At 51.4% G+C, this 27639-nt stretch overlaps 2 protein-coding genes across 4 annotated transcripts; both read left to right on the top strand.

Moving 5' to 3' along the window:
* The first annotated feature begins 1938 nt into the window (after positions 1 to 1938).
* Positions 1939 to 18120, top strand: SEPTIN3 (septin 3). Of its 2 annotated transcripts, none has more exons than XM_074871019.1 (10): positions 1939 to 2138; positions 7388 to 7579; positions 7829 to 7957; positions 8661 to 8742; positions 9119 to 9256; positions 9621 to 9738; positions 10176 to 10271; positions 12335 to 12431; positions 12881 to 12932; positions 14175 to 18120. In XM_074871019.1, the coding sequence occupies exons 1-10, from the start codon at positions 2129 to 2131 to the stop codon at positions 14308 to 14310; spliced, it is 1050 nt and encodes a 349-aa protein (XP_074727120.1). In that variant the 5' UTR covers positions 1939 to 2128; the 3' UTR covers positions 14311 to 18120. The 2 variants fall into 2 exon arrangements, with proteins under 2 accessions (XP_074727120.1, XP_074727118.1); XM_074871017.1 differs by having other exon boundaries at positions 12332 to 12431.
* A 107-nt stretch (positions 18121 to 18227) lies between these two features.
* On the top strand, positions 18228 to 27520 carry WBP2NL (WBP2 N-terminal like). Of its 2 annotated transcripts, XM_074871016.1 has the most exons (9): positions 18236 to 18320; positions 20282 to 20550; positions 20753 to 20861; positions 21416 to 21551; positions 23050 to 23142; positions 23882 to 24100; positions 24499 to 24627; positions 24997 to 25073; positions 25961 to 27520. In XM_074871016.1, the coding sequence occupies exons 3-9, from the start codon at positions 20838 to 20840 to the stop codon at positions 26006 to 26008; spliced, it is 726 nt and encodes a 241-aa protein (XP_074727117.1). In that variant the 5' UTR covers positions 18236 to 18320; positions 20282 to 20550; positions 20753 to 20837; the 3' UTR covers positions 26009 to 27520. The 2 variants fall into 2 exon arrangements, with proteins under 2 accessions (XP_074727116.1, XP_074727117.1); XM_074871015.1 differs by lacking the exon at positions 20282 to 20550 and having other exon boundaries at positions 18228 to 18320.
* Positions 27521 to 27639: the final 119 nt, after the last annotated feature.

Raw genomic sequence — 27639 nt, 5'->3', positions numbered from 1 at the left:
GGGCTTGGGACCGTGGACAAGTGGCTCCAGAGAGTGCTGCACCCCAGGACACTGCGGCCCCAGCAGCGGGGAAGGCCTGGGCCCCCTGGCCCATCCTGGCCCTGCCTGGCCCCCGCCCTCGCACCTCTGCTTCCAGCCGCCACTGTACGCCATGGAGGAAGACATCGCCCCTCACCGCAGCCGCCTGCCCACCCCAGGCGGCCCCACTGGCCTCAGCCGCATCCCGGGCCCCCCGCTGCGGTGGAACAGCCCTCTTGGTGCCCCCACGAAGCGGAGCTGCCTCTCGGTCACCCTGCGCCGTGCCGGCGGGTGTGGCGGGGGTCCCCCCTGGGAGCGGCTGCGGGGCCCAGCCCCCATCACCCCCGTCCCCCCTCGCCCCCGGCCCACTGCGGCCGAGGGGCCCCAGCGACGTGGCAGTCCTGGCGGGGTCGAGGCTGCCCCGGCGGCGAAGATGTGGGTGCCCTGCTCCCTGCCACGCTCTGGTGGGTCTCCGCTGCCGGGATGGGCTGGGCTGGGGCGGGGGAGGGAGGCACCAAAGGGTCCCTTGGCAGTGCCATGGGGCTCAGCATGGGGCAGGGCCCTTCGGGAGGAGGGGGGTGATGTGGGGGAGGATGGGGGCTTCCTCCCCTGGGAGCAATTTCCCCTTCACCCACACCAGGAGTGTGGGTGGGCAGAGGCAGGTGGGATGCGAGCCCATGCAGCAGTGAGTCTGGTGCCCAGCAGGGAAATGGGCGGTTATGGGCACCACATCAGGAGATATTGCAGGTGCCAGGATGCCTGTCCGTCTGTCCGTCTGTCTGGAGGCAGCCAGCCTGTCGACTGCTCAGCCTAGCCTGGGTAACTGCTGACAGTGATTTCTAAATGCTCCCATAACCTGCAGTGGGTGCAGTTTCCTTTTTGCCCCGGGGCGCTGCAACAAGAGGCACCCAAAACCCTTGTCGAGTCTGCCAGGCATCCCACAGCCTGGCCCCACCCGGGGTGCTGCCACATGGCGTAGGGACATGTGGGGACATCCCTGAAAGGATGGTCCTGTCGTCCCACTGAGTGGAGGATCAGAGCAGTCCCAGATGTTCGTGCCCCAGCACCGGCATGGCGGGGGCATGGTGCCTGATGGGGCCAGGGCTCGCAAACATAGGAGAAGGAAACACAGAGGGAGGAAGGGGCATCCCCCTCCAAAGGCACCAGCAGCCGGGGGCATCCGCATGGCTCTCCAGGTGCGGGCACATCCACTGGACACATGCAGGTGGGCACTGCCAGGCACAAACATCTGCTGGAGTACACGGCAGTGTGACCTGTGTACCCCAACATGGCCCACAGTCGGCACTTCTCCCTGCTCCCCACACGCATGTACACACATGCACGTGCACATGCACGCACACATGTGTGTACACACACACACACACCACACACACAGAGGGGACAGCACTCACTCTGCCTCTGCACCGCGGGCTGACAGCCAGGAATTGCAGTGCCAGAGGAGAAAAGGTTTCTCACGCCTCTGCAAACGGAGCTGAAGGGCAAATCACTTTTGATGTGCCAAAATATTCCAAATTTCCTCCCTCTGGGAAAGCAGAAGGAAGCCTTGCAACCCCCTGAACCCAATAAATACCTAAGGGGAAAGAGCACCTTTCTCAGCCCCGCCAGAGTGAAGCTGTGAAGGTTTAAATATCCCCCTCCCTAAACAAGCAGAGATGTTGAAAATGCTGGGGAATTAGGAGGGAAAGGGGCAAGAAAAGGCCTATGCAGTGTGGGTGTGCAAGAGGGGCCCCTCCAAGACACAGGAGGCCATCAGTGGCGGCCCCTCCATCCCCGCAGCCATGCCCCCCAGGACAGGAGGCTGGCAGGGGCCTGGGATGGAGCCGGGGGAGGGTGCGCGGGGGGAGATTTTGCGGCGATGTTTAATATTCAGGTCACATGACGATGGCAGCAGGAGCAGCACCAGCATCCCCGCTTCACTGAAAGAGCCACTGGAGAAGGAGGGGAAGGAGAGGGGGGAAAAAGAGGACACAGGGAAGAAAGAGGTAAAAGCAGAGCCTCATAGCCCACCGTCCTTGCACCAGCGGCAGGCTAGAAAAGTAGGGGGGAGACCCACCCCCTTGGGAGAGGATTTGGAGACAAAGGAAGCTTCATGTTCAAAGGTAGGATGCTCTGGGCTTGGCAGGGCTGGGCGATGCCGGAGGAACGCCGCTGGGGCTTTTTGTGCAGGCACCCTCTGCCGTGCCCCCACGCTGCCCAGCTCTGGCCATGGGGGAGGAATAACCCTGAAGGGCAGCGGGGGGAAATCGGTCCTTGCTTTGTCTTTCCTCTTTTTTTTCCTTTTGGTGGCAGCAGTCTGGCATGGGGCTGGTTGCAGTCCTGATGGGGAGTAGCTGGCGCCAGTGGCTGCTCTGAAAGAAAGAGATAATCCCAGCTGGTCCAGGGCTGGGGAAAGCCCACAAGCTGCTCGGCGACTGGCTTGTCCCTTGCCAGTGACAGGCAGCCGCTGCGGGGGAAGCAGGGACGTCTCCTGTGCTGCTCCCTGGGCATCTGCACAGGAGCCAGCGGGCAGGCAGGGAGCCCCAGCACCGGTGGGCAGATGGGCAGGGGGACAGGCAGCTGCAGTGGCATGGGTACAGGGGTGCTCAGCATTCTCTTGCCTTGTGATACAGCCGTGCCACCCAGGCGGCAAGCTGGGGTATGGGGTAAGGAGTGCACAGCCAAGGAGCGGCACCGAGGGTACAGCCGGGACTGAGGTGAGCATCTAATCCTGTGGCAGCTGGGCTGGGGACATGCCCAGTGCCTTCACCTCCAGCTCCTGCATCTCCAGAGAGGCTTCGGCACACGCTGCCCTAGATTTCACTGTGGCCCTGGCAGAGCTGGGCTCCTGACCAAGCCCTCTGCAGAGCGCTGAGGGGAAGGAAGGTTGTTGCTGGGAAGGCTGCGGCAGCCCAAAGGGCTAGAATGAGTTTCCCTGCCTCACCTGAAATGCCTGGTGATCCTCAGGCCAGGCAAAAAGATCTGGTAAGAAGAATGTCTCTGTTCTGCACCCTGAGGTCAGGTGGTGCATCCAGCATGGCTGGGCCTTTGCCCTGCACAGCTGGGAGAAATGCCTTGGGGTCATCACAGAAAATGAGGGGAGAAAGGGATTTTTCCAGTGGAGAGATGCTCGGTCCAGAATCTCTGCAGATCTGAAGCAAGGAGCAGATCCTAATGCCTGCAAGCCCCAGGGAGGCTGTGCTACTGAAGCAGCTGCTTGCTTTCCTTTCTAAGGACCTGGCCTCACTCTCCGAGGGCCTGCTCCTGCCAGCTGCTCTCAGGCTCCGAACCCATCTCTCTTCCCCATTCCATGTCTGCAGGGAGTGGGACCGTGGATCTGGGGTCACGCGGGTGTAAGGGGCTGGGACGAGGTGCACATGTGGATCGCTGCCTCCAGCCAGAGCAGGACGGCTTCGTACCACACGGGAGGAGAGCCACAGTGAGGCCATCCATGTGTTATGTGGGGGTTATATAGCCTTTTCTTGCTGGAAGCTGGGTTGTGGTGAGCGACTGTTTGCAGCCCTCCCTCCCTCTTGCCACTCAGACAAAGGACAGGAAGGCAGGGGGAGGGGATGCGACTGTATCTGGGTTATCTGACAGAGTAGATGTTAGTCCCCACTACCTGTGCCCCTAAGGGACCTGCAAGGCCACCTCTGTTCCCAGTTAGCCGCTGCGAACATCAGAGGCAGGCAGACATGAAGGGTGCACTGAGGTAGTGGTGTTTGCTGCTGGCCACATATGCTGGCCTTCCAGGGCGAGGTTTTGGGGTGGATTGGTGGGCATCAGAAGCAGGAGCTAGTTGGGACCACTGGGACCTCGCCAGGCACCACCTGCCCTTCTGGCCCTGCCTGCCCCAGCCCCTGATGCTGCACCTCTCCCTGCTCCAGACCCAAGTGGAGCATCTCCTGTGAGCCAGAGCTTATCCCCCAGCAGCCCAGCCCAAGGAACTGTGCAGCAAAGATATCACCAGCAACCGCCCTCTTAAATGAGCTTTGCTTAGCACACAGACAAAGCAGCAGGGAAAAGGGTGTCAATGCAAATAGCGGATGTAAGTGGTTAACCTTGGCTAACCCTCTATTCATTATCAGCTGTACTGGCCCTAGTGCCCTATCATGTATTCATTACAGGGGACAGCTGGAGGGGCTACAGGATGTGCCTAGGATGCATAATGCTACCCCTTGACCAGTTAGTCAGAGCACTAATGAGGCTTCCTAGCAGCATTAGCATTACTGCACATAAAACAGAGCCATTTCCATGAGACCAGGTAGACACGTTTCATGTCTCAAGGTGCCTCTCGTAGCTCTGGCTCCGGTTTTGCACACCCTGGCCTCCCTGGCAGGCTGTTCCTCAGTTGGCTGCTTGGATTCCTCTGTGGGATTCAAGAGGTGGAAAATTGTGTGCAGAAAGCTGAGCCCTTGAGTATCTCTTTGCAAACTGGGGGCTTTCCTTCCAGAGGTTGTATGGGAAGGCACCCCACACAGAGAGGAAGGCAAGTGACTGAGAGGAGAAAGGGAGGTTGTCTATCTCAAGACCTTGAACGTCCAAGATCAAAACACCCAGGGTGACATCAGTGATACATGAAATATTTAAGGAGACTGCTAGAGATCTTTTCTCTTGGTCTCAGGGCTTTTATAGGTGCTCAGGAACCTGAATCTGAAATAGCTGCTCCAACCACTGCAAGCTCCTGGCGCCAGCAGCAAAACCTGCAAAGGGATGGCCATGTATATTGTGATGTCCACAGCAGAGTTAGCAACACCTGGTAGCTCTGGGTAAAGCATCCCTTGGTGAGATTGAGGGATGAGTTATGAACTCAGAGAGCCTTGAGGCTGGCTGCAGAAACTTCCCTCCTTCCTCCTCCCTGTGTAAGAACAAGGAGTTGAAGGAATAAAGGAGAGGGCAACAGACTCCCTGAGGAGAAGCTACTGCCTGGGCAGCAAAGGGGTCACAGCCACATGGCTCAGGTCCTGCACCCATCCCACACAGCTGCTCAGCTGGGCTTTCCTCCCACCTCCACTTGTTCCCTATCCATCTCTGGGGTTTATTTGCCCCCATTACTGCAGCAGTGCCCACTGGGGCCACAGCCCCATGCCCCATGTCCCCTCATCATTCCCTGTCTCACTCTCTCTTGTCCCTGTCTTTGGGGTAGGTGGGACCCCAGCAGGGCTGTGTGGGGTGTGCACTGAAGGATGCTGCAGCAGGATGAGGGGCTCGGCACAACCACACGACTATGGTACAAATGGCATGGGGCAGACTGGGAGAGGATGAGTGAAGGACAGGGTGCAGGGGAGCTGGCTAGCCTGGCCCGGCCCTCTGTGCTGTGCCAGAGAGATGGGCTTTCCTGGCTGGCAGCAGCTTTGAGAAAGCTGGAAGAAGACAACAGCAGCCCCAGGGGATGCTCTGTCAGTAGGAAAGGCACAGACTAGCTGTGACGGGTGTAAGAGCCGATTGCAGCTGAGAAGCACTCAGCTCGGCAGGCTGCCTCCTCCGGCAGCTGCCCGGCAGCATGAGGTGCTCCAAATTGCCAGCCTGGCTCAAGCCAATGGTCTGTCTTGTGCTCTGGTCCCCCCAGGGTGCTGCTCGCTGCTTCAGGAGAGGATAATGATAGCTCAGAGTGCCCTTGATTGGTGGGGAAGAGCAGGAGGGGGCAGCCATCCTCCAGCAGACCTCTCCCCTGCGGGCAAGGTGGAACAGAGGTGGTACCAGACGTTACCCACAGTGCTGTGTACTGGTGGCTGTGCTACCATCCTCTTACATGGAGGGAAGATCCCTTCTCCCAGTTTAACATAAAAGGCTTCCCAAGTGGTGTAAGAGGAGCTGAGTGGAGGTACCCTTCTCCCTGCCAAGCGTGGACCTTCCGCAAGGTCTGCCCTCAGCACATGGTAGTGGGATATTAAAGCTTATATAAAATGTAAAACTTTCACTGTGTGTCTGCACAGGAGCTTTGATGTGGGAATGCTAGGCAGGGTCAGCAGCCAGCTATGCAGCCTGTTGCAGTCTAACCCTGTCCTTGAACAAAATCTTTCTGACCTCTCCCCAACCCTGGCCTCTGCCTAGCTGGCTGAGCTGTCATGGAGACCCCAGACCGATTCTATCAGTGGCCCTAGCCCGGTGGCTTCTGAGTCATCTTCCTCTCCAGGGCATGTGTCACCCACCAAATGGCAGCCGCCTGCCTGGCTGCTCATGTTCTCCTCTGAAGCCAGCAGGTTCTGCTGAGAGGAGCAAAAAACTCTGCCAAAGTGATGGAAAGGGATAATTTAGTGTGAGATACTTGAACTAAAGTGGAGTGCTTATGAAGCAAAAACACATGCTGTCCCTGTCCTGGAAAAATAACCATCTAATGAGACAAAGCATGGGGGAGTCAAGTAATTAAAGTGGGAAAGGCTCTAGTTTGCAGCTGGTTTGTTTATGAAAGGTATTTGATTCCCATCTCCTTCATCTTCCTTTCCAGATTCATCCCTCATGCCTCCCTTCCCCACCAATTACAGATTTTCTGCCCTGCCTTGTCCTCTCCCAACCTCCGGCTTCCTCCCAGCAGGTGGGAGCTGCTCACTAATGAGACAAGAGATGGAGATAAATGGACAAGGCCCGCCCTGAGCTGTGTGTGTCATCACCCAAGAAAGAGTCAGGGAGGGCGGAAAGCCCACAGGGCCTTTCTTTTTGCCTGTTTGTTTTACATGGAAGAAGTGAGGAGGGAGAGGTGAGGAGGGAAAGGTGCAAATGATTAGTTTATTGATCACGATGATTAATTTCTTGACCATGACAAACACCATCAATCTACGGGTGGGAGGCAAGCGCAGAGTTTGTGGCCATGCTTTGCACTTCCACCACTGCCTTCCTCTGAGGAACTCAGCCTGCACAGCAGGGTCAGTAACACAGCCGCCACTGGCAATGGCCAAGCTTGCAGGTGCTCACAGTAAATTCCAAACTCTGTTTCAATGCCAGGACACGACACATAATTTTTGAAAGTCTGTTCCATCGCAAATTTCATGCTAAACTTGGAGGGAGAAAACACTGGTGATCCTGGTGAGAACTGGAAGACAAAAATGAGGACACACACAGAGCTTTGGGCACCTGGTTAAGTGCCCAGCTTCACTGGGTCTGCTCTCGCTGTTTGGAGTAGCCATCAATATGTTGCATGCTTGACAAACCCCACTTCTCCACCTCCTCATTGGAGTGATACCTAGAAGAGCGTGCTGGAAACTCAAGTAAATGTTCTTCCACGAAGAATCTTACTGCTAAAATCTTACCATTCAGTCATCCTCAGTAGCCCTTGAAATGGATGCTCAAAGTTTCCCTGAGTCCCTGTGACAGGTCAGCAGGGAGGTTCTCGTTACACCTTAATGATGATTTTTCAATCTTTCTCCCCATGCAGGGCCAGTGGAGAGCAAAAACGAAGCAGCCATGTCTGAGCTGGTCCCAGAGCCGCGACAAAAACCAGTCGTACCAATGAAACCCATGGGCATTAATGCCAACTTGCTGGGCTACATCGGTATTGACACCATCATCGAGCAGATGCGCAAGAAAACCATGAAGACAGGTTTTGACTTCAACATCATGGTTGTAGGTAGGCAGGGACCAGCTGAGGTAGTGGGAATCATGGCCAGGGACTGTCCTATGAGACTAGGTGGGAGGGCGAGCCCTGCAGGGAGGGCATGAGGGAGCAGACAGTGCTTGCTCTGGGGGAAAGGAGAGCTTGCACAAGGCAAGGAGACACCTACAGCCTCCTCTCCTGACAGCCTGGCTCCATCCCCTGGGCCTGCTGGCATTGCCAGGCTGTGGTAGATGTCACAAGCTTCCTCTTTGCAATCCTCAGGTCAGAGCGGACTGGGAAAGTCAACCCTGGTGAATACCCTCTTCAAATCCCAGGTGAGCCGCAAATCTTCGGGCTGGAACCGGGAGGAGAAGATCCCCAAGACAGTGGAGATCAAAGCCATCGGGCATGGTAAGAGCCAGGCTGCTGGGGTGGAGGGAATACTGATGTTTCAGCACAGTCTTGCAGAATATCCCAGTAGTCCATGCAAACAGTTCTTTGGTATTAGGCAGCCCTTTCTCCTTTCTCCATGGGAAGCTAAAGGAAAAGTGCCACTTTTAGATGGCCTCAGACACAGCCAAGGCTTTTCTTAAACAGCAGTGCCACTGATGCCACAGCCAAGACATTAGACTGTGTGTCTGGATGAAGCCTTACTTTAAGTCATTCCCACCTGCAGATGCTTAATAATCTATACAAATTGCATTGGTGAGCCCCATCCCAAGTCTGGTAGAGCACATCTCCTTGTGGCAAAGCATCAGCACAGCTTCTGCAGTGATGCAGAGTAGTGAGCACCATCTCAGATTCAGGATGATGTACTGGAGGGGAGGACAAGTTGTATAAGGTAGGTACTACCTTTGGGCCACAGACTGAGCACAAATCCATTTTCCTGTGGCAGAGTGGTATAAGGTGGCTTTGGTGCAGGTTACCAAAATTTGGGGTCAGAAATGCAAGTGGGGGTCACAACTGTTGAGGCATGACCCAGCCTGGCCTGGTCATGCTTGGTGGGCAGGGATGAGGGCAGCACGCTCTTGTTCCCTTGCAGGGCACAGAGACATGTTTCATGATAGAGCAGGTCCCCAGGGAGGCGTATGATTGCTTGCAATTTCTTCCCCAGTCATTGAAGAAGGTGGTGTCAAAATGAAGCTGACAGTGATCGACACACCAGGATTTGGGGACCAGATCAACAATGAGAACTGGTAAGTTTTACATAGTCAAGGCCTTGTGTCCCAGAAAGGGCTGGAGTTAAGATGGTATATGGAGTGGCTGTCATCTACTTGTCCTGGATAGCGTCTGGGAACCTATTGCACTCAGGGGGCTGGTAATTGGGATGTGGAATTGTGAACACCATGGGTCTGTGTGCATGCCCAGGGGTATGCACACATTACATAGCGAGTGCCTATTTCTGTGCCCAGTTACAGAAACTCTTAAGCATCTCTGCTGATGGTGAGACACTTGTGGTGGATATTTTTTATGCCTGAGCCTGCTTCGCTGCTGTCAGAGCTGGGAACACTGTAGGCAGGAACATGAGGAGATTTGTGCCTATCTATTCATCTCTCTCTCCCACCTTAACAGCTGGGAGCCTATTGAGAAATACATCAATGAGCAATATGAAAAATTTTTGAAAGAGGAGGTGAATATTGCAAGGAAGAAACGAATTCCAGACACGCGAGTGCACTGCTGCCTCTACTTCATCTCCCCCACAGGCCACTCGTACGTACACAGGTCCCTCATCCTTCCTTAAGGTCTTGGTGCCTCTGTTCCACTTAGATACCCTGCACTGCTCCGTCTCAGCCACAGATCCAGGGGTCCTGAGTGTGGGGCTGGCCACTGTTTAGCTTAACTTCGGGTGCTGCAGGGCTTGAAAGGGTCTAGGATAACAGGGGCAGGAGAAATGCCACTGTGTTTTTTGGGAGAGGGCAGGATGGATGGGAAGAAGGAGATGAGAGCATGGTGGCAGCTAGCGGGGTATGTACAAGGGAGGTTTCACTGATGCCCTGATACTGGGAGAGACACTAGGATGAAAGGTGAGGAGGGTAAAGTGATCCCTTCCATGTTGTTCCCTCTTGGGCTGCAGCCTGAGACCTTTGGACCTGGAGTTCATGAAACATCTCAGCAAGGTAGTGAATATCATCCCGGTTATTGCCAAGGCTGACACCATGACCTTGGAGGAGAAGACCGAATTCAAACAAAGAGTGAGTATCTCCTCTCCTGCACAGGCTCCTTCCCGGCCCCATCTTGGAGGTGGGAGAAATGAGCAGTATCCTTCCTGGGATTGCAGTGCAGTCCCCAGGGCATGCATAGGGTCCAGTGCTGGGTTGGTGCATAAGTCCTGAAGATGCAGCTGTTTATGGCTCTGAGGGCATCTGTGAAAGGAGGAAGAAATGTGTGTACCCCTGTGCCACATCATGATATGCTCTGTCACGGGAACTGCAGAGCCAGACAAGTAACTGGGGTTGGGGAAGACTCATCATTGCTGCCGTGTGTCCTCACTTTGCTGCACACTTCCCAGGGGACAGTCCCTCCAGTCCCTGCCCACTGGAACGATGTCCCAGATGTGTTTGTCTGGCCATCCCACCTGTCCTCCCTTCAGGTTTGTGTTGCTTTTGCTCCAGAATGTCTCTCTGCCCAGGTGCGCAAAGAGCTAGAAGTAAATGGGATCGAGTTTTACCCCCAGAAAGAGTTTGATGAGGACTTGGAGGATAAAACAGAGAACGACAAAATCAGGGTAGGAAACATTTTATTATGGGAAGGGAAGGGGGGATGAGGGCTGGTCATATTTAACGAATGTAAAATAGACATGTGTCACTATAATGTTTAAGTGCTTCATGGTCCCTGAATGAAAGATGCAATGGATGTAAGGGATGGTCATTCCTCCTTCCCAGCTTAACTTGTCCCTGTTGTTACGACAGGATGCTACGAAGGCTGAGTGAGGGAGGACTATATTTCATCTCCTCTTGCTGAATGCTCTGTTTGGTCACCATTAAGGACCAAAAGGGCCTGGTGTGTGGCTGATGTCCAGTCTCTGTCCCAAACAACTACCCCATGAGCCCTCTCATCTGCTGACCAAACTCGACCTTTGCTCTCCCAGCCCCTGTGAGAAGGCTTGTCCCATCCTTCCCTCCTCAGAGCATTAGAAACTGTCTCCTAATTTCCAGACTGTGTTTGTTTATGGCCAGGTTGTACCCAGGATTATATCTGTGTTCTTGTGCCAACACTGACTCAAGCAGTTCTCCTACCTAGTGGTCCCCCCCACCACTCAAGGCATTTATAGAGAACAATATTATCCTTTGATGACCTTCTGGTCAGCTAAAAGAGACAAGCTTCTTTGGATGAGCTTCCCACTCCTCAGTAGTCCATGCTCCTAGTCACTTTTTTCTGTGCCTGCTCCAGTTTGATTTGACTTGCTAGCACTGGTGCTGGTACCCCATGCTCCCCCATCTCTTCTGAGATCTGACCTCCTAAGCCTGTGGACCACATGTACTTTTTAAACAATTGCATCACACTGATGGCTCATGGTCATCTTGTAACTGACTAGCACATGGGGTCCTTCCACTCCCTCAGTCACTGCTTGCTCATGAGCTCTGAAGTCATAGCAGAAATTCTTGATGTTATTCCCTAAATGCTGCTCTATGTGCCTCAAACTTACATCTTGCCAGATAAGAACCCAGTCTGCCTTTGTCCTGACAACACCTCTTGGCCTTGTGATGCTAGTGCATTTAATTATCCCACCCATCTTTTTTGTGGCTAGGCCATTAATGAAAATAGATTGGCCTCCATGGCAGTCCTCAAGAAACTCCAGGAGTCTTGCACTGCAGCCTAACACTTGCCCTTTCAACTCCCTCCGCTGTTACAGCCCCAACAGAAATTCCCAACTTCCCCATCTTAATTGATCATTTCCCATTTGGCAATACATCACACATTCTGGAGAAGACTAGATGGGTTTTACTTCTTCTCCAAACTGTTACTGGTTTTGAGGAGGGCATCACATTTTGTTCTGCACTTCAGCGTCATGCCCTAGGTTTGGACAGTCTCACACATAAGAAATAAACTGCTTTTAAATCTTCATTCCTGTTGTAATTGCAGTCCCTTGCCAGGCCCAGGAACACATATAAAGCAGAATAAATCTATGAACATCTGCACAACCTTACGGATAGCAGGGTCTCCCGCACCCTGCACTCTGGAAACAGATGGTTTCTCCCTGTACTTAGAGATATCTGTGTCCCCAATAGCCTCACCTACTGTCCCACTTCCCAGGAAAGCTGCACCCCTACCCCATTTTGGGCCTTCCTCAGTACAACCATTTCAGCCATTAAATTTGTTGAATGTTCATGTGTCTTGTTGGAGAGGATTATTTTGAGTCCTCTACTTCTTCTGGTGAAGAACAATAAACTGGGTGAGAAATACTCACTGCAAACTATCCATATGAGCAGCCCTGAGCTGACAGACCCTCTCCTGGTTACGCCAAGCTACTTCTCTGGTCATCCCCCTCTTCAGAAATGCTGGAGATGGGTGCAGAAAAGTTCTTGCCCCTGCTACAGAGCCTTGGACCTTAGCTCCCACTAAGCTCACGGGGTGCAAGGATGCCTGTAAAGCAAGGGACCAAAATGCTAGGGATAGCACTGACCGGTGAAAAGGATAGGCAGTGAGGTGTTGCTCTGCAGAACCTCTTCCCTTAGAGAAGGCCTTGTGTTTGGCGAGCTGACAGGAGGAAAGGTGGACGGGGAACAGGGATGGTGCTGCTCTCTGGAATAGGTTCAATAGGTCTCTCCACATGTCTCTCCCCAGCAGGAAAGCATGCCCTTCGCAGTAGTGGGCAGCGACAAAGAGTATCAAGTGAATGGCAAAAGAGTCCTGGGCAGGAAAACACCGTGGGGAATCATTGAAGGTAAAAAACCCCTTACTTCTGGGAGCTGAAAGTATCTCTGCAGGCCCTAGTAATAGACAAGGGTCCAGACAACATGTCCCATGTCTACCTTTCCATCCCTTCTGTGATAAACTTTTTGAAACCAAGTAAGAGAATTCTCAAATAGCTCTGCTGGGAGGAAACTGCCATGGTCAGTGCGGTACCACTACCACCAACTGGCAGAAGCTGGAGCCACTCCAAACACCACGGTGTGTGAAACTGAGCTCCTGAGGTTGCCTTGATTTTCAAATGAGAATTCACACGTGACCGCTCAGCACCTGTTAGCACGTCTCCTCGACGCCTGTCCTTTCTGAAGTATGCAGGTTCTGCCCACCTGGAACCTGCTGCATGGCAATGACCTTCCCACGCTCTGTAACCACAAAGGGGTTGTTGAAAAAATCAAATGTAACAATTGCTTGCTTTCTTTTCAGTGGAAAACCTCACTCACTGTGAATTTGCCCTACTTCGAGATTTTGTCATCAGGTAAGGCCATGGTCATTCACCAGTTTGCTCTTGATGATCACGAAGTCTTCCTGAGACCCTCTTAGAGTGAAATAGCCCCTATGGAAAAGAAAACAGAGTACATTCAGGCTGTGAAAGCTTATATGGGGTAGAGTTGGATTGAGTTAAGGGGTAGATAATCTAGTGCCTCTCTTAGTGACATGACCACTATGTCAAATAGGTGCTAGTTTTCATGTTTGAGCTGGACACCAGGGCACTACCACCCCCCTTATATCCCTTAAGGATATTAGGTTGCGACAACTACGTATTGCTGACAACACGTCTGAGCTGGAGTCAGTTAGAAAGAAGCGACTACCACATCCTAGACCATGTGTTCTACTAGGCTGAGGGATGTGCTGGAACATATGACCTGGAAGTGAAAAGCTTCATATTTCGTTCAACTTTCATTGTTCTGTCTCATTTCTACTGTTTCATGAAGTTGTCTCAGCACAAGTGATATCTGCCCCAAATTCTGTAGAAGACCTGCAGATCCAGGGTCACCTCTGTTCCCTATAAGTACAGTAAGGTTTTAAAACAACAACAAAAATAAGAAAATAAGGGAAAGACACTTTGAAGCCAGAGCCCTGTGGCTCATTCCACCTGTGGGTATGGTGGTATTGAGACACTGGGCCAGGTACAATGCTTTGACATCACCCTACTGCCCTCTTTTTGTTCTGCAATACCTTCTGCAGCAGACATGCTTTCCCTAAGTCTTCCAGTAAAGCATCCAAACCAAGTGATCATCACAAAGCATATAGCAATCCAAGCCCACAGGCTTTCTATGGAGGTTAGGGACGATGCTCACAGCAGTGTTCTGCAGGTTATGGTCTGCAGCGGACCTGATACACCCTCCTGGTGCTTCCTTGTCTCATCACCGCTTCAGATGAGATAAGCTCATGTCTGCTCTCACACACCAGGATGGCCAGTAGCTGTCACACTGGCACAGGTGTGAGGGGGGCAGAACACTGGCAAGCACAGCCAGGGATTTCAGCCCATATCCTGCATCCTGCATATGTGTTCTTGAATGCTGATGCTCCAGCTCCAGTTGTGTATGATGGCACCCATGCCATCCATGCAGAAAGAGGGGTATGCTTATTAGCCAGACTGACTGAAGAAATCTTCCATTATCTCAGGGAATAAAATTATCATCAGATTAATACTGACTGTTCTGATATTGGTTATCGTATCCTCTTTCCAACCCCATCTTCACTTTTCCCCCCGCAGGACCCACCTTCAGGACCTAAAAGAAGTGACCCACAACATCCACTATGAGACCTACAGAGCCAAGCGGCTGAATGACAATGGAGGGCTGCCCCCCATGACTGTTGAGACAGAGGAAAACCACGAAAGTAACCTGTGAATGACCCCTCCCACCCCACTCTCACCCGGTGTCTCTGGATAGGACAACCCACCCCTGCTACCCTTGACTCTACCATGGGCCTGTCTCTGAAGCATGTGGCATGTTCTCCATGTGCATGAGAGGATGTGAGCGTGAGTGTGTGTGTGCGTGTGCCCACCTATGTGCCGGAGAGGGACCAAAGGCGTCTCCCCCATCCTTCCCAGAGTATTCTCATTCTCTGTTTGTTTTTTTTGCACAGCGGACTGTCTGTCATCTTCCTTTCTCTCGTTTCTGTGTCTCAGCTGTGTGTCTTGCCTGGGGGAAACAGGGAGCGGGGGAAGGATTTTGGGGGCAGGAGGGCTTCGGAGGTGGGAGGTGTGGCGCATGCTGTGATCCTGTTTTTATCACTTGGAGACATGGCAAGGAGAGACTCCAGGAGAGATGGTGGAGTCGGTGCATGCAGTGTCTTCAAGTGACGGCAGCAGAGATTTCTCTTGGGTCCTCGGTAGGTCGGAAGGCAGCTGGTTGGTCTGAGGGCATGGTGGCCCAGCATTTTATCCTCATTTCTTGCTGTGGCTTCCCAAGGAGAAATGGCAGTTTGGAAGTGGATAGATGGGAAAAGTGACTGACATGTTTTCTGGTTCAGGGGAAGTGACCTGTGGGAGGAGACAGAATTAGTTCTTGGGCTGTAGCATCTATTTGAGAAACTTCAGAGTACTTGGAGAAAATAGCCATATTTTCCAAAAGAAGCAAAACCCAGAGGAAAAGAATGTGTTCCTGCTGCAGATGGTGCAACTGCCCTGCCCAGTGCTAAGATCAAAAGCCATGCTTATGTCACAGGCTTTTGATCCTGTGCAGATCAGACCAAGCTGTCCTGAGGTCACCCCACCTCATCCCCCATTGCAGCGGACTCTCTCCACCAGCACTGAGCAGATCCTGGCCAAACCTTTCCCCTACAACAGGGCCCCTCTGCTGTGGGAGTGCAGGGAAGACAGTGCCACGGGGGGTCCTTGCTGGGAGCTCCCCCAGGGTCAGTCCTGCTCCGGCACAGGGCCTTCAGGATCTTGGAGGAATGCAAAGAGCACGGGGCCAGGGTGTCTCTCTGGGTCTTCACTGGTGGTGGGAACACAAGCGATACCTCCTCCTCACTGAAACTGCTACTCCAGCAGTCTCAGCCTGGGCTGCTCCTCCACCCTCCCACTGCCCTCCCAGCTTCCATGTCCTCCTCTCCTGTGCTTTTGTTCACATCCCTTTTAGCCCTCCATAGCTTTCTTCCTTCCTTTCTTTCGCTATCTCACTTTCTCTGCTCTCAACCCTTTCTGTCTCTCCTTCATTTCTCTGAGTACTTGAATCTTCCTCTTGTCCTGGCCATTCCCTCCCTCTCCCAGCACTCACACCTCCTCCTTATCAATGTGCTTTTGTTGTGTTGGGTTAAGAAGCTGTTATCCTACCTTCCCCTAGAGGGGACATGGAGGGAAGGTAAAGACCAAGGAGCAGAAAGAGGCACAGCTTTACTCAAGACTATCTGCTTGTTTCTAGCCAGTGTCACCTCTTTTCTGGATGCTCCTGAGCCAGGTGGAAAGTGTCAGGGCAGAAGGGAGGATGGGAGAAAATCACAGATGTCCTGAGTTTGGCAGCGTCTGTCTGTCACCTAGCATGTCACAAGGGGTTGTCACCTCCAGGAGAATAGCTGGTTGCACTTAAAATGCATGTGCAGAATGCCATGGCATGAGATGGCAGTGCTGCGAGTAAGGGGAAGTGCGGTGGGTTTGGGATAGGGGTTGGAAAGGCTGGCACGGGAGGGAGGAAGGGGTTCCAGCAAGGGAACAGCAGAGGAGGACTGAAGCCAAGCCTGAGGTTGGCTGACAGAGCTGTACAGGGGCCAGGGCTGTTAAGAGGGTGCTCCAAGCCTCAGCAAAACTCTCTAAGAGCATATGTCCATCTTGTGGCTTTCTCTGGTGCTGGCACTGCAAAGCAAAGGTCTCTTCACTCTCGCTCCCACCTGTCAAACCAAATCAGCCATTCTCAGGACCGCCAGGCCCTTTGCGGTCCTTTCATCACTCACGTTCACGGCTCCTGGTGTTCCTGTATGCAGCGTGCGCATATAGCCTTGCACCCACCTTCCCACCCGCACCAGGCCTCCTTGGCCCTGCAGAGAACAAATCCTTGTTGCCAGTGCCAGCAGCCGTACCATGGACCCTGCAGAAACCATCCTGCTATGCTGCTACCCATCCTGCCACCCACACAGGCAATCCACAGCCCAGCGTGGGGTCAAAGCCTCCTCCCAGCTTGTCTCCACCAGCCAGCCAGGCGTGGAGGTGTCCCCAGCATCACCACTGTCAGAAGCATCTTCTCAGCCTACTCTGCTGTGGCTGTTCCTGCCTAACCTCTACATAATGTTTTAAAACTAGTGCAATAGGAAAGGCTCCCGCAGGGCTCCTCTCCTTCACTGCACTGAAGTATGAAGCCCTGCTCCATTGTCTTTAGCAGGGGCGTGCAGAGGTGTTCCCTGCACTTGCTTTCTCACACAGCTCTTTGATGGCCATGTGACTGCTCTAGAACTCTCTTGCCACCCGGCTGCATCACCCTGGGCTGTGCTATGGTCATTTCTATGATTTTTGGGCCTGCACAAGGGTTACGGCAGAGAGCCAATGCTACCCTGCTTCGTGAAAGCAAAGCAGACCCCATGCAACAGAAGAGATGGTTTCCATTGCCTGTAACGTGGATTGCAAGGCCAAGGCTGTGTGTTTTGCCCTATAGGTTTAGGAATTTTTGTTCGTTTGTAATAAGGTGGTTTTTAAGCTCTGCTCTGTAATTTCCTGTTGGATCATGGACTACTTCTAAAGGATCCATAAAAGGCCACTGAGAAAAGCAAGCTCAGGTATTCCTCACTGCCATCTGCTCATGCAATTATCCTACCAGTATCTGCGTATCTACCAAGAAGTCTACAAATGGCAAATATAAAAAATTTCCCATGTTGTGCAACAGCGGGAGTTACTGTTGGGAAAAAGTCTCAGCCGATGGAAAAGCCTGAATGGATCCTCGCTCTCGTGTGCCACCAGCTCAGCCCCAGGATGACCACGGCAAGTCAGGTGTTCCCCTCAGAGATACCACTTCAACAGTATCACAGAGGGGTAGAGCCTAAATTTTACACTGGAGGTACCCACTCAGTGCATCCAGAGACTCACAAACTTTTCACCGCATAAGCCATTCACCAGAAAAATTTTTGCAACATATGGTAAATCCCAAAGGTCTTTTTTTTTAGGCTAAATTCCATTTAGGCTAAAACGGTAACCAGCATCATGGCTGGCGTGGTTATGCTGTGAGCAAAGAGAGCAAGAAGAGCAAGCAGCGCCACGTGTAGGCACTAGTATTTGTGGTTAGTTGTGAGGACTAGTTAATTATGGTTCACTACGGTTTGTAAGCAGGCGTCTCGGGGGAAAGGCTGCCCAAGACGTCCTGTCAGCACCTTTCCCACCCCAGCAGAGGTCTCGGGAAGCGGCGCTGCGAGGGTTACACGAACGGAAGACAGCAACAAATCGCGCTTCAGCCAGACACCGGACCAGGGGGTGTTCGGGAAAACGCTTTCCCCGGCCGCCTCGGACCTAACTGGGAGGTGGCCGCAAGCTACCGCCAAGCCGGGGGAGGAGGGGCCGGGCCGCGGCCCTCCCCAAGCGGCCGCCGACGGGCCTAAGGCAGACCAGGCACCGGCGCTGCCCCGCGGCCCGTCACGGCGAAGACGCGATAAGCGGGGAAGGGCGGGGCGAGCGGCACCACCGGCTGTAGCGACCCGCCCACGGCGGCGGCCATTAAACGCAGCGTCGCCTGCAACCGCCGGCGCCTCATTTCCGCCTTCGCGCCCGCCGCCCGCTGGGGGGCGTCACGGGGGGGCGGGGCGTCACGGGGGGGCGGGGCGTCACGGGGGGTGGTGTCACAGGGTCAGGGGCGGGGCCAGCGGAGGGGGTGGGCAAGATGGCGCTGAACAGGAACCACTCGCAGGAGGGTGGTGTCGTCATCCCCAATGCTGAGAGGTACCGGTGGGCGGCTGCGGGGCCGTGGGGGCTTGTGGGGCGGGGCGGGGTCGGGCCGGACCGGGCCGGGTTGGGGGGTTCCTCCTCGCATCAGGGCTGGGCCGGGGGCCGGCGGGGCCCGGTGGTGGGAGGTAGACCGACCCCGCTGGGACGGCCCCCCGGCCCGGCCCGCCTTGGAGGCTGTGTTATTAAATCCTCCCCGGCTGCGGGGGAGCGGGCTGGGGCAGGCAGCGGGAAGCAGGCCTGGCTGGAGCCGGCAGAGCTGCCCCGCCGTCCGTGGTGAAGCTCGGCGGTGCCACTCTAGCGCACGTCCTGGGTGAAGAGTGAGCTGCCTGTTAAAGACAAGGAATTGTCTTTTTTTTATGTTATGCAATTAGTGATGTCAGAGAGGCAGAGACCACTTAAGGTCGGGGTCCTAATCACTTGGATTCAAACTAAGGAAAGCTCGTCAGAGGCGAGGCCTGGGCAGAGCAGGTCCCCTCCTCGGCGCAGGAGGAACGCCTCTTCCCGAAAGCGCAGCCGGCTGCTCGACGCCCGCCCTCGCCCCGAGTGGGGATCGACAGACCAGCTTGACGGGCTTGGGCTTCGCTTTGATTGTGTTTGGGTCCTCCCCACATCCTGGACTTGGCTAGAGAAATCTTAGAAACCAGAGGCCTGGTAAAGGATCATCAAGTTGGTTTGGGGCTGGTAAACAATAGGAAAAATGCACTCCAAAAATACTCTCCAGATAATGTTGACTTCGTAACTGACCTTTGACATGTAGAGCTTTTGCTGGTTTAAAGAGATCTCTCAATCCTTGACCTCAACCTATTCTTCGAGGTGCTGCTTAGTCACAGGTGGGTGCAGCATGGCTCCGTGGGGTGCACACCCCTCCTGTGACAGCCCTGGACGGGCATGAAGGTGTAAACCAGTTCAGCTGCCTAATTATGCCCAGCGGTGGTGGCTGCATGGTATTTGCTGGGAAGGAGTAAACATTACGGTGACTATGTAGCAATTCTTCCCAGTGAGGCAAACTGACCAGAAGCACTGCTACGGGGCATGGTTGAGGAAGTGTTCTGGTAAGATCCAAGCTGTCAAGGAGTTGATTTTATTTAGCTTAGAAGAAGTGTTTCCTGTTTGCATCTTGGAAATGGAAAGAGCTTTCCTGCCTCGTCAGTCAGTCCCTCCCTCCCAGACAGTCTGAGAAATCTGCATCTAGCTCAGATATGAAGTAATGACCCAGTAGAATTTCTTGGTCAGGCTGGGTTTTTCTCATTAAAGCTAGACTTTTTAGTGTCTTCCTCCTTGAATAACTGCATTTTTGATACATCTGTACTGTTAGGTTTTTCTCCCTAAAAAGCACGTGACCTGAAACTACAGGGCTTTTGGTTGTTTTCCCACATGGTGGGCCTGCTGATTGCTCCCTTCCCCCAATAATTTTGCGGTTTCCTGACTTGATCTGACTTCTACAGTATGCTGATCAGACTACATAAGGATTACTTTAGATCCGGGCTCGTCAGGCTTGTATTGGCTTAGGATTTTGTGTTTTCTTTATTCATGCTCTTGAACCATAAAACGCCTCAGATTCTTCTGCCACTGTAACACGCTGCAAGCTTGTCACCCCCAAGGCTCTTGTTTGTTCTGCAAATTTTCTTACTAGGTGGTATGTTTAGGATCTGCCCTCTAGATTCAGTGACATGCTTTCCCAAGTTGACTCATTTTTCCTGAAAATATATTTAATTTTTCAGACAGCTCCATACCCCTGACCCTGCAGTGTTCACAGTTCTCATCTGGCTTTGTGTCATTAGCAAACTTCACTAATGTTCCTGTAGATATCCAACAATAATAACTTTATTGCTGACATTGCTGGCTCCTCGTTTTGTTCCTTAGCATGGTGCTGTTACTACAAATATTTACTTAAATCATGTGAAGCAGGGTCAGCAGTGAGAGTATTAGTAAAGCAACTTCCTTGGTTTGCACAGTGGGTGTGGTGTTGCAGCAGTGCTGTTTTTCTGTGCGGTGGCCAGTCCTGGATTTGAGCATGGACCTGGAGAGAGAAGCTTGCTCTGAGATGATACCTTGGCTTCACGGGCGTGGTTTCAGACACCTCAACCCTTTCTGTGCCCTGACCTTTGGGCTGAGGCTCTTCTCATGTGGAAGAGGAATTCCTCAGCCTGATGGTTTTGGGCACAGAAAGAGAAACTGTCATTTAAAGCTTCCCTTTGTGGAGGAGGAGCAAGGGTTGTCACAGGTGAGAAGATGAATTCTTCCACTGCATAAATCATCCCTCTCTGTTCAAAGGGAAAACAGCAGGGCCCACATCAGAAATGAGTCTTTTGGGATAATATTCAGAGTTCCTGGTGTGCTATCCCCCTCCCTGTAATGATGGGGGGGTGTGTGTCAGAGCTGTTGCTGAGTTTGTCTCTCCAATTTGTCTTGATTTCCTCCTACAGTGTTCTCAAACAGTGTAAAGATGTGGAGCTCTCCTTCAGTGACGTGACGGGCAAGCCTGAAGCCTTCAAAGGCACCAAGAAAGGGATGCTGTATCTCACCCCTTACAGGGTAAGTGTGGTGCCAGCAGGGCTGCTTCTTTCTCAAGGGATCTTGTAGACTTTAGACCAGAAACCTAGCTGGTGATAGAAAAAGTGATTTTTGTTACGGGAGGAACCACTGAGAGTACTAGATTGGAGAAGGGAAAGTGGAAATAGGATAGTGCATGCCTGTTTCACAATCCCAATTCCCTACAAAGGCATGTGCAGTCCTGGAAATCACTGTCTAGAGAATATACTTCATATAATGTGTCAGTCAGTATTACTTTCTTTGAAAACTGTCATAGCTTATCCTTAAAAAGCAAAACAATAAAACTCTGTAAATGTGCATGTGTGTTTTAAGTGGTGTATTATTTTGCAACAGACATGCTTCAGGCGAGTGAGCCATGTGCCATCAAATCTGTTTGGGATCCTGCAGGATTAAAGCTGTGAAGTTACACAGTGCATACTGACACTAGGAGTTACGTTACCCTCTTGTTATAGCAGGATGCTGCTACAACTAGAACTCCATGACCACCCTTTATATCTAATTCAAGTAATTCAGAGGTGTTCCCTCCTGTCTTGCAGATGATCTTTGTGTCGAAGGGCAAGGATCCTATGCTGTCTTTCATGATGCCGTTTTATTTGGTGAAAGGATGCTCAATCGAGCAGCCTGTTTTCTCTGCCAACTACATCAAAGGACAGATTCAAGCCGAGGCAGGAGGTATGTGCCTGTGCTTTGTAGACTGAACTCTTCCCAAGTGTCACAAGTCCTTTTCTGCTGAACATCAGATAGATGGCTTATGTGCACAGGAAGGACGGACAGAGTAGCTGTGACAGTACAGTTAGCCTGTCCACGCTGAGGTAACTTGTGTCTTCTGAACTTTAAGGCACTGCTTCTGAGGTACATCCTGCCCCCAAAGCCAGTAACTGACTTTCACGGTGTGACTTTTGTTTAATCCTGTAAGTTCTGTCTTGCTGTGTATGTCTGTGTGTACTCGCTTTCCGCGTGTGCTTATTTTCTTCTGTCTTTGACCTGGAAGGGTGGGTAAGTGACCAAGTCACCAGTCATTGGCATTGATAGACAGAATTAGCAAGCACTTTTTTTTTTTGAGTACAGTAGTCGCTTACCAACTTGGATATGTTTACGTGCATTTAGGATGCTGCTGTGTATCATTGATTTAGCTTTGTGCCCAATTTAGTGATGAAACTGTGGGAAGTTACAGTCACGGTTGTGACAAAACATGGAGAATTGCAGAAGATAAATGGATTAAAACCAAGGCTTCTTCCCTCTTCAGCCCTGGAATTTGTTTATGTACATTTCCATGGCATCTGAAGAGCTTATGCTTTGGCTTCTGTTTGCAACAATGTTTTAAAGTAACTGGGTCTTCTGAGGATTGTGGACCAGCCCACTTTCTCGAGCTGAAATCACACTAAGACAGTGATTTTTAAAGAGGGGAATCTCCAAGGGGATGACTTTATCCATGCAGGATTGTTTTGTTGTATTTCTATACTTTATTTCTGCTTTGTCCCCAAGAGACTATCTCTACTTTTACTAACTTCATTGCTATACAAGGAAGATAAATCTTACTTTATGAAATCTTTTATTTAAATGATATCTTTTTTCTAAAAACACCAAAAAACCAAAGCACCCCCCAAAAAACCCACCACAAAAGCCCCTACTCTTACTTATCTTGCAATATCATTGCCTACTTGCATTTTTTCTGAAAAATGCTATTATACTTAAGCATTTATGATCTGAGCTTCTGTGACTCAGAGATTAAAAATGTTGCATTTGATTTAAATCCCAGCCTCAGTTGCAGATCCTGATCTGTAGTCCACTGAGGTCAACAATAAAACTTCATTTGAGGGCTTTCAATTAAAATCCTCAGTGAATTAAGTGTTCTTTACATTGTGTTCATTATTAGGTTCTATTAAACCTTTCAAGAAAGAACAAGACAACCTAGTATCTAGAGTAGGCTGCTTCTGTGTAACTATAGTGGGGATTGTCTTTTAAAGGGTAAAAAAATAAAATCCTGATTTTCTTGAGATACTATTTCTGGGGACATCTGATAGCAATGCCTTGACTCTTTCCCTCTGGCAATAGGACTCAAAATAGTTTTGAAAAAAAAAAAAAAAATTGAAGTATTAACTGTTTTGTTGTCTTGACTGCTACTGGGGAGATTAATAGTCTCTTTCAATTCTAATTCTCTCTCTCCTAGGTGGCTGGGAAGGGCAGGGGACATTTAAACTGACTTTCAACAGTGGAGGAGCAATTGAGTTTGGACAGCTGATGTTCAAAGCTGCCTCTAATGGTAAGGGATCTTCAGAGCCTGCAGTTCCCCCATGGCTGGCTGAGCTAGTTAGACAATAATGTTCTTTTTGAACTTCATGGGGAGAAGGGTACCCTATGCATTTTTTCTTTTTCCAAGGGAACTTTTGTTTTTCCTTCCAGTCCTTTTTCTTTCTTTCATCTTAGTGCTTTGTGCAGTTGGAATATTCTGGGGTTTGTGCTTCTGAGACAGATCAGCTTTTTCTACAGAACTTTATTCTTCCTGGTGTAAAGTTCAAATTTGTGATGGTGATAAACTTACCTACCCTCAGCTTGCTTCTATAATAGTGGAGTAAAATGGAGGAAGTTAACATGCATGTTTGGAGAGGGGGGAAAAATAGATTTTAAAAAATAACTTCTATTTAAAACTTTCAGATGGGGGGGGGGGGGAGCGGGAAATGTACGGTTTTTTCTGATAAGAAAGTTTAAAAAGAAGGAAAAACCACCCTACCAATACTTGCTTTAGAATTGTCTTTTCTTCCAGCGGTGGGAGCTCTGTGATGGGACTGGTACCTGATAGCTAGTATTTTGGAGCTGGTTTCCTTTAGCACCCTGTGAACGTGCAGCGAGGAGACTAATGCTGTTCACAGTACTATGCCAGGAGTGTATAGCGAATTTAGATGAAAGGAAGTGGTGCTGCATGAACAGGACTATTTTCCTTTTATTCTATACATTTAGTTGTAACAAAAGGATGTCTGGCTTACTAAACATGTGCTCCTCAGCTTCTAGTGGCGTTCCTCTCCAGAACCCTGGCTATGGCTACACACCTGTGCCCGGAGGGTACACACCTGCCCCGCCTGCTCCTGGGGGTTATTCATCTGTGCCGGGGGGCTACGCTGCTCCTCCACCACCAAACGGACCCTATCCTTATGCACCACCTCCGATGAATGCCTATGGACCTTCTCCACAGCCTATGGGATATCCATATGCCCAGACTCCAGGTTTGGAAGTTGTGTGATGATGACTGGCAGGGTGTGTTTGGTGTTAGTTGTAAAGAAATCACAATGGTACTGTGAGGGTTACCGTAGTTTTTTCTCCATCAAGGAACCTCGTCCTTGCAAAAATCTGTCGTGTGCTGTTGATCGCACCCGTGTGTCTCTAGTTGCAGCTGGGTGGGAGGTGAAAATGTGTTTTGTAAATTGTGCTGCTGCTTGGCACAGAATTGTTGCCTGCTGGCATGACAGGCAAAATGTCGAATCCCTGCTGTCTGCATCCCTGCCAAGCCTGCAGAGCTTCCCTGACCTTGTCCAGGGCTAATGTGCTGCTGGGCCTGTGAACTCTCTTCCTCTCTGTCTCGTTGCCACGGTCCAAAGCATCAATCCGGTGTCATCTTTTTCAGGTATTTACCCACCACTTCCAAACATGAACCCCATGTATGTGCCACCTCCTCCCCCCTACTCTGGGCCATCTCCTGCAGGACCCTCAGCCCCCTCAGCTCCCCCAGCCTGGGTGGGCCCAGGAATGCCAGGTAAATGGGACTGGGGGACTGCCAGGGTCTGGGTGCAAAAGGGTGTGGGGGGGCTTGGGCTGTGGGTGACGTGGGCGTAGCATGAGGTGGGGAAGCTGATGCTGTTGCAGGAGCTCAAAGTCATCTTGATCTATTATTTGAGATAACAGAGGGTGGGGGGAGCTGCTCAGCTCTGCACTCCACAGCTTGTGGTCAGCTGTAGCCAGCTTGCAGCTTTCCTGAACTGCTGTGAGTTCAAATGCAGCTTGCTGCAGTTGCTGTTGGCTCTTTGGGCCTTTGTTGCCTCCTCAGAAGAGCTGTGGCTGGGGAGCAGGCTCTGGGGCTTGGGCCTAAGGCAGTGTAAGATGGCTTCTTTTCTTCCCTTTTTAGGGGGCAGTAAGGCCATGGAAGCCGCTTCCAGTGCGTATTACAACCCCGCCAACCCACACAATGTGTACATGCCCATGGTGAGTACTGCGCCTGTGGTCTGTGGGTGCCTGCTCCCTCTTCTGTCACTGATAGAGGCAGGGGTTTGCTTTCCTAGCAAAGTCTGGTGTGCCTTCATATTGAACATGCACAGAAAGCATGCATTTTCCTGGGAGGGGGGCATGGATGTTGGTCCCATGAAGAAGGCTTGTTAAATCCTCAGTCAGGAAAGGAGGAGGACCTTAAAGATTCATCCAGTAACAGCCATTTGGTACTTGTCTTACTCTTAAAGGCATAACAAATTTGCATGGGCACAGAGAACACACAGAGCTCTCTGCTTCTGTTGGGCCTGAAAGTGGGGAGAGTTAAGGAAGAGCAGGTCACTTAAGGACGAGAGCGTTTCATTTTTTTTTTCTGGGCTGTATGGAGATGGGGAGGTCTCTCACCGTTCAGTCAGTGGCAGCCGGTAGGTAGGCTGTAGCCTACATCTGGTACGTGGCAGCCAGTCTGCATGTGCCTTTCCCTGCCTTGCCTGGCTCTCTGGTGGGCTGGAGACCAATGGAGCAGTAAAGCTGGCCCTCAGCCCAGGGGCTTGCTGTCTGCTGGGTCAGAGCTATGAATATCAACAGAGACAAAGCCTTGGATGTGGTAAGGGAGGATGGCGATTAAAACAGATTATATGGTCTATTTGCAATAGACCATTTGTTACCTGGTTTTGAGGGGACCTTTACTAGAAACGTTATGGGAGGCAGCATATATCCTGGAGCATAACTGATACTCGAGAGGAATGGTGTGATGAAATTAGAGCTTAAAACACAGCACCTGGCTCTGTAGCTCACTGAAGAGGGGTCATTTCTTGCAAGCCAAGCCTGGGAAGAGCTCATCATAAAATGAGCAGGGTTGTTGACTCTACTGTATCTCCTTCCAGGATCAGCCACCTCCTTATGCACCTCCTGAGGATAAGAAGAACAACTAACAGAAGGAAATTGCAACCAGCCTCCCACACTCTCTCTCCCTGAAGACAACTTGGCTGTTACTACCCCTTGGGTTAGCATATCTCTAAGTCCCTTTGTATATATACAATACATGTAGTGCTGGGCAGCTGAGCACCTGCCCTCCTTAAACATAAGTCAGTGGCAATACAAGGCAGAACAACAGCACTTTCCTGCTTATTTGCTTTATCTCATGGGGTTGAAGCGCTAACCTTTTGCTCTGCCATTGGCTTGAGGAGAGAGATGGACTACTTAAACCACCAGTAGACTACATCACTAATCTAGGACTAAAATATGAAGGCTCTGGGATCTTGGAGTAAAACTACTTGGAATGCCAAACTTTTGACTTCTGAAGCACCATTCAAGGGGAAAGGTATACAGAGCCATGAGGTTCCTTGCATGTACCCTTGGGTGCCCCAGAAAGGTGTTAAATTTCCTTAAATTCTGGCACAGCTCAGTGTGAGATGGGACTCTGGAAGTCCTGTATCGTGCTGAAACAGTGTGTTTCATGTCCTAGACTAACAGTCGTGTGACGAACTTGGGAAGTGCATCCTAAGAGACATTGAAGCGTTGGGCTGTGCAAGAGGGAAGGGGATGGACCCCAGTCAGCCTGCCTTTGTAGGCATCGAATAGAAAAGCAAACAAAGGTGTGCCACAGGGCAGGGAGTTGAGACTCGCAGGCGCGCAAATCAGTCTTCCTTTCCCTCTCCTAGAAGCAGGTCCCATATATCTGTGCAGTGATCCTGTGTCAAGCAGCTGTTCTTCAAGTGTAATGGAGTCAAGTGCTGCACAGGAGGCTGCTTGCCTTGGAGCAAAATATCTTCCTTTAGGAAGACGACCTGGCACTAGCCTTGTCAGGAGACAGGTCCTGTAGCCCTGACTCCCTCTGCTGAGCAAGCTTGTGCTGCGTGCTAGCTCCACGGGGGAAAACCGGCCTTCATCTCTTCCTCGGCCCACTACAGCCAGCGTGTGTATGACTACATCTGAGCAGCGTGGGAGGGTCGGCGCTGGAATTCCGGAGTTGGGTGGCTTAGGGGTGCAGTGCCCTCTCTCAGCTGGGAACCACTGTCTGGGGTGGATGTTACTAATGCTCAGCTCTCCTGCAGAGAGTGGCTGCTCAGCCACAACCTTTCTTTCTTCCTTAGGACATAGTGCCATTAAACCTGCTCTGAAGAGAGTTCCTCTAGTCTGGTGATCCTTTACATATGGGGTGATTGTAATTCTTTGTACAGCCTTCCTACCTTCACAGTGAAGGGGAAGGACTGTTTCCCCTCTTACTTCCCTGTGTGCCAGGTCTCTCCAGTAAGTGAGGCTTGCACAACTTGCAAGTGTGAATTCCTAAATTAGCCCTGCATAGGGGGAAGTAAACCTATAAACACCTTTTAAGTCTGAGTTAGAGATATTCTAATAACTATATTTAAAAAAAAAAAACCCACAACCATGAATGTTTGTAACTTTTTGAATTGCACTTTAATACAAGAGTGTTGATACCTTTAGCTGCCTGTTCGCTGTTGTGTGTGTTGTGTTCATCTTCATTCTTGCCTACTGCACGGAAGGCTGGAACAAACGGCCATCATGGGTGGTGGTCTCTCGGGTTGGCTGTGGACCAGTCCTT

The sequence above is a fragment of the Strix uralensis genome, chromosome 5 (genome assembly GCF_047716275.1).
Source record: "Strix uralensis isolate ZFMK-TIS-50842 chromosome 5, bStrUra1, whole genome shotgun sequence".
Lineage (NCBI taxonomy): Eukaryota > Metazoa > Chordata > Aves > Strigiformes > Strigidae > Strix > Strix uralensis.
Note: the sequence above shows the minus strand (reverse complement) of the source record. Positions and strands in the feature narration are given on the sequence as shown.

Bases quoted from the DNA above. Each gene is read 5' to 3' on its own strand.
- WBP2NL (XM_074871015.1), top strand. From the start codon at position 18,262: ATGGCGCTGAACAGGAACCACTCGCAGGAGGGTGGTGTCGTCATCCCC. The intron at 21,552-23,049 runs GTATGTGCCTGT...TCTCTCTCCTAG, and splicing joins GATTCAAGCCGAGGCAGGAG to GTGGCTGGGAAGGGCAGGGG. The intron at 23,143-23,881 runs GTAAGGGATCTT...TGTGCTCCTCAG, and splicing joins GTTCAAAGCTGCCTCTAATG to CTTCTAGTGGCGTTCCTCTC.
- SEPTIN3 (XM_074871017.1), top strand. The intron at 8,743-9,118 runs GTAAGTTTTACA...CCACCTTAACAG, and splicing joins CAGATCAACAATGAGAACTG to CTGGGAGCCTATTGAGAAAT. The intron at 9,257-9,620 runs GTACGTACACAG...CTTGGGCTGCAG, and splicing joins ATCTCCCCCACAGGCCACTC to CCTGAGACCTTTGGACCTGG.